The 12057-nt window shown below is 39.8% G+C and overlaps 1 protein-coding gene across 1 annotated transcript in view; it reads left to right on the plus strand.

Annotated features, from left to right (window-relative positions):
* The window catches only part of LOC118337106 (ELKS/Rab6-interacting/CAST family member 1-like), a gene marked incomplete at its 5' end in the record, with an annotated part of 101901 nt that overhangs the window by 64833 nt on the left and 25011 nt on the right, over positions 1-12057 (plus strand). The window contains 1 exon segment of the mRNA XM_035673973.1: positions 6017-6164. Within this exon segment, the coding sequence (XP_035529866.1) occupies positions 6017-6164 (148 nt within the window).

Consider the following 12057-nt stretch of genomic DNA (forward strand, 5'->3'; position numbering starts at 1 on the left):
CTCCCTTTCTCTCCCTTTCTCTCTCTTTATCTCCTTTTATCTCCCTGTCTCTCCCTCTTCAAAGACTGTGGACAGGATTGAGGATTATGATATATAAAAAGTGTGCCACCCAGGTGAAATTTACGTTACATTTCTTTTATTTATCTTCTTAAGTAGGAGCCAGAATCTCCAAATGTTCCTAATGGTGGAAAACACATTGTGTTATAATCAGCTGCAAAATCAAGTGCACATACATTAAATTTAGCACTGTACTGTATATCTTGTGGATGACGTTGACACATCTTTTCAGACTTGTACTTGGCTCATCAGGTGTTTTGCGTGTGTTAAATGTCTTTTACCTCCCCCAGCTGAGACCTGAGCTTGTATCCAGATGGCCACACACTGACTCTGAAATAGACCTAATATTTGATCAAAACAAAGAAATGCAATGTATGAATGCTGCTGTAATCAACAGATTTAACTACACTGTCACAGCACCCCATTTGTTGCTGATTTGACTTTGATTTTCCAATAATGCATCTCAGACCTGCCTGTCCAGATCTTATGGTATAAGGGGGGTAGTCCACATGCTGCTGCGTAATTCCATAATTAAGATTAACTTCAAGTCCTGGGCTGAAACAGGCTGAGTTTGCTTTGCTTCATTGTTTGAAATGAATATATATGAATGAAATGAAATAAGTATACCAAAACTCATTCAGTCTTCTTTTGTTTAAAGCCAACCAAAGCATTCATGATTACTGTAAATATGATTATGAAATTTTTCTTAATCCCTTAGCCAGCCAGCCAAGTGAATCTGCTGATTTTGCTCGCCTTAAAGCTCATTCAGTTTCCTGAAATTGGTCAATGAGGGTGGAGTACGTTTTGGAAAAACCTTCCTCAAAGTCTGTGTCGAATCAGAAAGTCTTAACAAGTGTAGTGTACGGTTCTCTGAAGCGCAGCATGTAGAGGAAAACCTCCCTTCACAGAAATGAGGTCGGGCTTGACACGCACCATGTCCTACAGGGGTTAAAGAGTAAACTCTGGCGTCCTACAAGCAGCCTCTTGTGTAACCAGAGCAGACAGTGTCACAGAAAACAATGGAGAACTGCTTTGTTCAGTCAGAAACAGAGAGCAGAGAGAGGGGATTATTTCTAAAATAGCTCTGTGTTTGTCTTAGACAGAGACTGGCCAATGTCACACTGGACTGAATCTACTTTACACACACACACACACACAAGGACACACACACTTCACTCCTACACACACATATGCACAGGATAAAGCCCTGAATACACATTGACAACTTGTGAACATTCACACACACTGAAATACACATGAAGTACATCCTTATGAGCGCATACACACATACAGAAAGACATGCTGTCATAAACACAGACATACAACTGTCACTTGAACACACACACACACAAACACGCACTGTAGACTGCAGTAGGGGGTGACAGCACGAAGGAGATAACGCAGCACACACACGAGAGGAAGCTGCTTTGGTCTGTGTTTGTGTGTGTGTGTGTGTGTGTGTGTGTGCAGAAATATGTAAGTGATCTAAGACCAGGCATTAGTGTTTCTGATAAAGTGAGGGGCCTTAAGTGGTTTTAGGAAGGAGAGAGCCCCCACATGTGCGTGTGTCTGTGTGTTGGGGTTGGGGTCAGGTGCCTGGTGCGTTTGTGTGTATCTGCTTACTGTCTGTCTTGTCACCAAGCCGATGACATCATGGCACACGACCGCCAAACGACGGAAAGAATGCCTCCTGCCTTCTTTACAGACGGCGAGAGAGAAGAGGTGGGGAGATAGAACGAGTGACGAGGGATGGAGGGGAGAGGGAGGTGAAGCGAAAGAGATGAGAAATGCAGGGTGGGCGAGAGATACTGATAGTGAATAGTTGAGAGAGAGAGATTAAAAGGAAGTGGGGAGAGAATATAACGTAAATGGAAACTTGTTAAATTTTAAATGACATGTAAAATGTTCATATAGATATATGGCCATTATTCCCACCTGTATGAAGCACAATTGCAGTTTTCAGCATGCTTCTACAGTGTTTTTTATAAACACTCAAAGCGATTATTGGATGATTTTGTACCTCACTATTTACATCCAATGCCAGTGTAGAAAGTAGTGTGCCCTTTATGTCGTCAGGCCGAAAGTAAGGAGTTGTGGATAAGCACGTAGCACGTCTAACCCAAATGTTGTGTCCTGTACCAGATGTACAATAAATGTTAGTTGTTGTTTTTTTCCTAACCACAGCCAAGTGTTTTAGTTGCCTAACTTTAACCATACCTTAAGCACAATTTATTTGCCGTGACCATGATTTTTACCTAACTTTAAGCATACTGTAGATGTCAAGCACAGATATATGGAAAAAAAGAATTTGAAAAATGTTGCCATTGAACATAATCCGGGAGCTTTGCAGTATTATCCAATATCCAAGCCCATCTCTATAGATTGGGTTGGGGGGAAAAAACAGCAGAAGAACTAAGCAGTAAGCAGGAGCTTAAAGGCTTATCAAATGCCAAAACATTGCACAGAACTTAATAATATGGAAACTTAAAACAGCAGCAGTCATTTTATCCTCTGTATCACTTATTGTGAGATAAACAGTAGACTTATTTCATTGACTTTTGTAATCTACTAGGAATGTGGCCTTGTACATTTTTGACTCCTCAACACACTGCATTGCTGGACGACGTTGTATTGTCTGCAACAAAAGTTGGGCCAAGTTCAACAATCCTGCATTTTTTAGCTGGAGCTTCCTTATTTGGGACCTCAAGAAAAGTGGTCACTTACAACGCAGTGAAGGAGGAGGCTGAGTTTTAGTGATGCAGTGCTTTTGTTTGTTGGCATGCAAGCTAACAGCAGATACCATGGCTGAACACTCAAAGAAAAGAGACAAATATGTCACAGATTGATAAATAATCTCTGAGATTTGCATTGCACAATTACTACAGCATTTAAGACAAAATATGTAGCCAAAATAAGGAGAATATGAGTGAGAGATGACCTCTTTTACTAGCTTTCATTCCTTGCTCACTGTTAGAAGACCTTCCTTTATCCTAGTGTGCTCTCCATATTGCTGCAGAAAGAAAAGACTTGAAAGGAAAGTTACAGATCTAAGGCTGCATATCCACTGGGAACCTTTCTTCCTCACCGTGCTGGCTGCAGTGTCTTTGTTACTTTCACTGGTAAGGACATATTGCCAGCAGAGCTGAGAGCATACTATGTTTTTTAAGTGCCCTCTGACAGTAGAATTATCTAAAGATTTGGCAAAAGAGAGCTGCACTTGAAACAGATTTTAATGATCACATAGCAACAGCAGTAGCCACAACCAGCACTTGTTATAAGCACGTGTTTAACTCTGCAAGCTGAGAAGGCCAAGCAATGAGTGTTTTTGTGTGTGTGTGTGTGTGTGTGTATATGTGTGTGTGCGCACAGGTATTTATGTGTGTTAGACAGAGATGAAGGGAGAACCATTGAGAGGCCCAGAATGAGACGGGTGCATCTGGAATAAATATCATTTTATCACCGGGGTTTATAAGTGCCATGTGCTGGCAGGTAACTCTCAGATATGGTATAAAACTCGACGCACTGTTAGCTTTAACAAGACTAATGTTCCATTAGCCTTTCTCTGTATGTGTGTGTATGTGTGTGTGTGTACTAGTGTTTATATAAAAAAAAGAAAGGGAAAGACTGTGACAATGTTCCAGTGTCTCACAATCGGGAAGGAAAGAAACGTTTGATTGCATAAAGAAGTCCAAGAGCTCGTTTTTTTTGTTTTTTTTTATATTTAAAGGAGCATTTTGGATTCCCCAAAAATTATTAAATTAAGGGTGTGTTTAAACAGACATAAATTAAAATTGTATGATATATATTGTATAGGCGGTTGAAATGCTGGTAATTCTATCAATAAATTAATAAATTAAGTTATAAATAAGGCTGGTCTATGCTTGGTCAGATTCTTATTATTGTTTATTAATTATTTGACTGGATATTTAAAATATTTTTTTAAAAACCCAGTTACGAGTCTGAGGCTGCCTTACTTTCAGTCAGCACTTCTTTGAAGTTTAGTCACAAACAATAAACCATTGAAAGCTCTTTGGTGCTCTTTGTCTTTAGGTTATAAAGATACATTTTTTACAATTTCTCATCAGATCTCATCATAATCAACAAATGAGAGAAATATAAAGATATATTGTAATACTAACATTATGTACAATATCAGTAATATCCAAAATGTTGCATCCACTTTCACAAATCTAAAACTGTTTGACTGACAAGCTCGGAGCAGTCTGATAGTGACCAGACTTGCCTAGAGAATCGATCTACCAACCCCAGTCTGAACTCCCTCAGTCGCTGCTCCTGACAGGATTGCTCAGTCCAGATGCATGATGGGACACTTGTACACTGACAGCGTGGTCAGTGAGGTTAACCAAAGAATCTGTGGGTCTTCACGTAGTCCAAACATGTAATCTGTCTTCATTTAGACACTCTCATCACTGCATTCCTCACTGCACTACTGTATCTGTATGTGTCTCTGTCTCCTTACATAAAAATATAATGGATGTAAGAATTGAGATTCAGCGAGACAGATGAAGAGGGAACATATTTGTTGTTTCGCATTTAAGTTTGCATCTTTGTGTGCATATATGATTATGTGTGGCCAAGCGCAGAGCCTTGTGGGATTGCGGAAAGCCCATTGTGATTTAGATTCTCTCTGGAAACAGACAGAATTCCGAGAATTTGGAGCCTTGGGTGTCCTCAGAAGCGACTGGGCCAGATCTGTGGTTGATGGGATGGATGGGATGCGGCTTGTTACTTCCCAACCACATGGAATGCTATCTATCTATCAGCCCAACCATGCAGGCAAGGGGAAGAGACAGAGAGAGACAAGAGGGCTGGAAAAGACAGACAGAGACTATAGCGTAATACCTGTATGGAAACATAAATGAGAGGACTTTATTGATATTGTTAAAAAAAAGTTCAAACGAGTCAAACACAATGTGATTAACTGCTAATGTGTGTAGCTTTGGAGCCAAATACGCTCTGCCATCTGTACTTTGTTGGAAGCCAAGTAGCCTTGTGAAGTTACGCTCTGCTGAAGTGGCCATGAGCAAGACCAACACGAGTCCAACTCCAAACATTACTAAGTGTTTCACTATTAGAGAGAGATGTTTGTAAAAGCTACACTGCATGCAGAAATGCCAAAAAATAAGATTTTATGCCATTTTTGCCTTTTTCTTTGCTTTTATTGGATAGTAGATAGTATGGAGAGAAATAAGGGAGTAAGAGAAAGAGCGAACATGTGCCATGAAGGTCCCCACCATGAACAAACTGGAAACATCTTGATTGCATGGTGTGCGTCACACTTGACCACCAGGAAGGCCCATATTTTTGCAAAAATACGCCAATTTTATCCTAAATCACAAAGTGGTGCTCCGATTAAGAGGACTTCCCTCCACTTGTTGACATGCGGTAGGTTTACCATGACATTAAAGTACACCCAAATTAGTATCTAGCCTTAGAAATCATTTTGGTTTCCTTTGTCCAGATTTTGAGATATCCATCTTTGGGATTTCTGTCTCCACCCCGATTACAAGGGAGAATTTTTTGTGGTGCTCATAAAGTTGTAGTATGACATTTCAAAAAACTTCACATGAAAATCTTGTGTCCATGTTTCTCTGGATGATCCACAGAAAATTTCAGCTGATTTCAGGAAAAAGGTGTTGCTGTTGAATAGTTGAATTACCTTGTTGTATTGGGGTGGAGACAGAGCTCTCAGCTATCTCAAGACCTGGGAAAATAAATCCAAAACGATCTGTATGTCTGGATACCACTAGACGAAAATGGGGAAAAACATTTTTATTTTTTTTACAATTTGGGTGAACCAACACTTTAATAGCTTTGAATTAGCAAGAAAAAAGCTGAAACTGCATTCACCAGTGTTACACCACGCCATTTGGCTTGAATTAAATCAATTTATTTGCTATAGTATTGCTAACAAAATGTATGATTGTTCTCTATACAGGCAAGAGGCGCTGCTAGCAGCCATAAGCGAGAAAGATGCCAACATTGCCCTGCTTGAGCTCTCCTCATCCAAGAAGAAGAAAACTCAGGAGGAGGTGGCAGGTCTGAAGAGGGAGAAGGATAATCTGGTTCATCAGCTCAAGCAGCAGGTAGGATTCCTGCACACACATGTACACACTACGTTTGACATCCAAGTGGACACCAGGGAAGGTTTTTTGTCAGTTATTTAAATGATAGGAGGGGAGATTGAAAAGGTGTATAATGGAGTAAAAAAGAGGAGAAAAGGAGCACAGGTGAGGTGGCAATGACGAGGGGAGCAAAGAAAACAAGACAGGCAGAGAGAAACTGAGTCCAGATGTGACCACAGTCCTCCGACCACCGAGGGTAAATTTAGGATTAACCTACCCCTCCCACACTCACCACACACATACACACACAAACACACACAGAGTTCAAATGTTCTACAAATCTCCGGTGACAACACTTTCATATAAATTTGTATTTATTTACATTTTCTGTCCGCAGATACACACACTAACACACACAACCTTACACGTCACTCCGCTGGTATGGATACACCTTCACAGAGTTCAAGCACACATTACGTGTACACACACACACACACACACACACACACACACACACATACCGATATGTACACTCTCACCCAGGCCAAAAACAAGGATATAAACATGACCAAATGCCTCTGTGGTTCCACACAGAGGTCTATTCACACACACCAAGACATACTCACACACACTAAAGGTTCTCGTGGGTCTAGTGAATTAACCAACCCCTTAGTGAATGAGTCTACTGGGAGTTTGGTGAATTTCTTCTTCACTGTACTTCCCTCCATCTGTCTTCTTTCTTCTCACTTTCTGTCTATATCTGGTTTTCTTTTTTTTTTTACTTACTTGTCCCCCCTTGAGGCATTTGTGTGTTGCTCAAATTTAGGTTAGCTTAGAGTGCAAAAGCAGATGGTTTTCCTGGATCAACATTAATAAATAAGATCAAAAGTCAGAGCTGCGGAGTTTCACTCATAATCATGGAGGTCTTTTTCTCAACGGTTGATCTTCTGTTGGCTGACTGCACACATGAATCGCCTGAAAAGTTACTGATATGGCAGTTTCAACTTTTATTGGACTTCATTAATTAAATTCTGATGATACAAATAGTTATTTTGTGGCATTTGTGACACAAAATATACTGCATGCATTCAGCTTGTAACATTACCATAGCAGCTTTCAGTATCTGTATGATGTGACATTAGCATATGGGATGGTCTGTTAAACCACTCATAATTTCTGTCACACATGCTCATTGCACCAAGGGATTGAAGAGCTTTGTCTTAACTTTTCTTTCCCCTGATTCCCCAACTGTGAAACTAAACTGGCATTCAAATAATAATGATGGAGTTGTCATCCTCAAAATCGCTCAAAGAGATAAGACTTAACGATTCCTTCGTTGCAAAAGATTTCCAGTTATTGAATATTGCCAAAAATCCACTCAATGGATAGAATAAGCTCAAAAGGATTCAGTAAGATGGATGTCACATGCTTAATAAAGATCATGTGCGTGTGTGTGTGTGTCAAAATTGTTTGAATTGGTGTTTAAGAGAAAAAGCAGTGGGTGTTAGAGAGTGGCTGTGTCAAATGAAGTCATTATAACATGCGTCACTCTCCTGTCTCTTCCTCTCTCATCCCTCCGTCTCTCTCCGTCCTATTTGAAGTCATTTATGACACCTCAGGGTCTCGAAGGTGGTTACTGACAACACAGAGACTCTACTGTCTGCTGTGTGTGTGTTTTTGTGTGTGTGAGCGGTTTTGCTCCCCTCTTGGTGTCTCTCTCTCTCTTTCTCTCTGTGGTGTCATAATTTTCAGTCCTTCAATGATGGATCACAGCCGAGACTTCCTCAATGTTCCTGTCTGTGTGTGTACGTGAGTGTTTGTGTTTGTGTATGTTTGTAACCGTCCAGTGAGTTGAGGCTGGTGTAGTATTTTTATCTCGTTCCTTCAGAGTGACATATACACACACTTTGCCACTTATAAATGAAAATATATGTTAGTATAAAACAGTGAAAGTGATTTGGTGAGCTTTAAACTTTGTTTACCATAAGGCCTAATATGTTCGGTGTAAATGGACAGCAGTCCAAGTTTTGTGAAGTGAAGTTTTGAAGTGTTTTTGGCCATCACTTGTCAGTCAATCAGTTCTTTACACAGACTTTTAGAGGCCGTGTTTTTTGACTGAATGGACGCTTTGCTAGTGTTTAAATGCCCCTGAAACCTCACGTCTGGTCTGAATTTGGGTTCAAACCCAGACTGTAACCTATGGTGCACAGCCCTGGAGCAGGTTAAATTCAATGGATCAGAGTGTGTAAGTGTATAATGAGATTAGTGATTATATTTCAGTTATCTAGGGGAGTACACTCACCATTCCTACTGAGACAAAACTTTATGTACTAAAGATTTCTTGAATTTTCAAGCATTTGCAGTCTCCTGCTAAATAGCTGGTTTCCAACAGCATTATATCAGACCATATGGTAAGAAAATAATATCTGTGTTTCAGTACAGTATTGTATGTTAAGTTTGTGGTGCACTATGCCTTAATGACTTGGCAAAGATATGAATGGATACAAGAAAAGAGAAGAAATACATTTAAATACAACTGTGTGTGTTAAAGAATGTATGTGTCCTTGAAAGTGTTTCCTGTGTTTTGCCCGCTGACCCCCAGCTGCAGTGTAGGCAGAAGGCTGTAGATCAAGGTGACCTCAGCTCTCGTCACTCTCCTTCTCCTCCTATCTTTCTTTCAGTCTCCTTCCTCTTTATTTTTCTGTTTTCTTTCCGGTACAGTGGAGAGACAGAGAATAAAACCTGAAGAGAAAGGGAGAGAAGTTGTGGTGAAGAGTGTGTGAAAGCAAAGCGAAGAGGGGGTGATTGTAATATTTTATGAAATGGAACAAGAGTAAGAAGAGGGGGGAGGTGAGGAATATACCACCATCTGCCCCTGCAAGGGACACATGTGGTTAACATTTACAGGTGGTGGATGTGTGGCCGTGGCCGTGGCCTTGGCCGTGGCCTTGGCCATTGTTCCGCACCTGTGTGGCTATGGCTCAGCTCTCATATGGGTATTTTTAAGACTTTGGCTCTTCATTTTAATGGCTTTGGATAGCTCTGTAAGATGATGGTTTGGTATTTTCCAAGTCGTTGGTTAGGTGTTATTTTTTGTTTAACCCACAACAGTCTTAAATGATATTGCAGAAACACACAAAAAACTTGAAAAGGGCAGGGAACATTAAAATAAAACATGTTTAAATCTCTACACTAAAACATAACCAGACTTTGTGGTGGAGACAACACTTTCAGCCACTCTGAAACCTTGAATCTTGTGCTTGGATGAATGTGTGATGGCTTTAATTTAGAAGTAACTACAGTTGAAAAGGGATATTTCATCAGTTGAACCAGTTAGTTACAGATTATATGCATGTGCCTGAAAGTCTGAAAATGTCCACAAATACCGTTTTTTGTGTTTCTCTTCTAGACTGGGGACTTTATTCATCTCCGTCTTTATAAACTTAACTGTTCGTCATAATTTGTTTAAAATTATCATGACCTCTCCTGTTACTGTCAAAAGTGAAAAAATGTGGCTCTAATCTAATTTATTACTCCATAGAGATTTATCAGTACAAAATACACAATCCACTCAGTGCTCAACTCAGACACTTTTCATTGTCATTGGTAATTTTCTACTTATCAACAACTTTCTCTTCTTGACAGAGTAACAGGGGGAAAAAAATTATCTAATTCTTCATCATGATTAAATAGTTCTTGTCCAACCATGACTCAGCAACTTTTCATTATTGATAATTGCACAGATATCAACAAAGGTTCTTCTTTCACCACTGGAGGGAAAGACGAAACAATAATCTAATCTAATATTCCCCAGAGCCTTATCACGATTAAATTATTTTCTTGTAAGTATGACTCAGCAGTTTCTTCCCCCTCACTTCACTCCATGTTCATTTGTTTCTCATTCTGTCCGTTGTCAGCGGGTTACAGCAGAGAGCCGCAGGAAGGATATATGGAGGGGAGAAGAAGAAGAAGGGAACAATGAGGAACGAGGAGGAGTGAAATAATGGTGTGATGATTAGATTAAGTGAGAAAGGGAGAGTTGGCACAGAAACAAGTGAGCTTAGGTCAGCATTCCTGACAATTAGAGAAAAGGGGAAGATGTAAAGAAAGGCCAGCGAGAAAAATGAAAGAGGAGGGGGGAGGCATTAATTTCTTCCTTTCCTTCAGCTTGTTCTCCTCTTGCCTTTACATACCCTGTTCTCTCCTTATGCCACTTTCCTCTTTGCACACCTCTTCTTCCTTTTCTTTCTCCTATCATTACTCCTACCTCCTCCATTTTTGCATTCGCCAATTCATGGTTTTAGGGGTTTTGTGTTTTGAGTTCAGCAGTTTTAAATATGGATGGAGAACTGACAAGAGAACAGAGATAATTTATCTGTGTGTCTATTTATGTTTTGTTCCAAAAGCTAGGTGAATTACTAAATGCTAACTAACTACTAACTGCTAATGTGCCTGACAGTAAGGACAGTGCTAGTGCTAGTCAATAGCTCCCATAACTTTCAATTTTTTATGTATTGTGCTGTTTACTCCCCACTGACATTTGGTTCTCGGGATTGTACATAATTTCATTTAACAAAGAGTTTGTTGGGGGGGAGTAACAAGCTTGCTAAAAGCTTCTTAGCTGTCAGTTAGTAAGCTGGTTAGCTTAGTCGCTAAAGGAACAATAACGGTCACACATTTATGTACCATCAACTTCTGTTGTATAACTGTCTGTAGGAGGTTTAAAAAAAAGGTGATGACAGATAACAAGTTATGATAGCTTCCTCCATCCAGCTCTATGTCCCCTCACAGGCAATTTTAGAATTTACATTTACCAAAGTTGAACTCGACTCAGAAGGTTTGCACATATTTACTTTGCCCCCGACGTAACCTGGGTGATTAAATTTGTGATGAATTGAATTTGCTGCAGCCACATGGAGATTGCTGAAATGAGTACAAACTAGAAGGGCAAAAAGAACAATGGAGACAAACAAAATAAAAACTAGAAACACAAAAGGAATCAGTTAAAAAGATGTGATAATAAGAAGACGAGAAGAAAGACAAAGATATGGAAATGAGGACATGTTGCAGAGAGGAGGGAGGAAAAGAGTGGGAAAGAGAATTAGTCACGGATACAGGAGCATGTTAAGGAGCTCAAAAGTCAAGAGGGAGAGAAAGTGCGCACAAGACAGAAAAAATAAAATGCTTTGTCTACAGAGGCGAGAAAACTACTTAAAATCAATGTTAGAAAAAGCTCAGATCATTATAGAAAGGGAGAAACACGAACAATGAAGCAGTGTTCAGTATATTTTGTTACAGGAAATAGACAGTACTGTATATGAGAGAGCTGAGAGATAGAGACAGGAAGAGGGGAAAGGGAGGAACTTTGAGGATTATTTGGATTTAGAAAGCTCTAAAATGAGGAGAAAGAAGGAAGGGGACAAAGGCAGATACAGTGTGTTTGCAAAGAGGCAGGGAGATTTGGACGAAGAAAGGCCATGTTTGAGAGATCAGAGATCAGGCGCCCACTCGACACAGCTTATCCTCTTTAACTTAACTCTGTCACATTGCACTCCTATTTTACTGTTGTTTCTTTCTCTTTATAGATTTAGGAGGAGCAGGTTGAATTGTTCATTCACTATTCATGTTTTCCAAAGTCCATCACTCAAGATCGAGACAAAAGGGAGACATGAGTTAAAATTCTGTCATGACCTATTATGTTCTCTTTTTTTTATCTATGAACTTTCATAGATACAAATCTGTTGGACTTCCTACCCCTGAATCATTTTATCAAAATAGCACTAGTATGATATGATCAGTGATATAACCTTTTGGTGTTTGGTCTGAGGAGTCCACCCAGGAATCAAATGCTCAGACCTTCTGAGTATTCATCCCATGAGAGTTAATGCATGCAGCTCCGAAATCGGAAGCATTT

Source organism: Morone saxatilis, unplaced genomic scaffold (genome assembly GCF_004916995.1).
Source record: "Morone saxatilis isolate NCDOM2014 unplaced genomic scaffold, NCSU_SB_2.0 Contig10, whole genome shotgun sequence".
Lineage (NCBI taxonomy): Eukaryota > Metazoa > Chordata > Actinopteri > Moronidae > Morone > Morone saxatilis.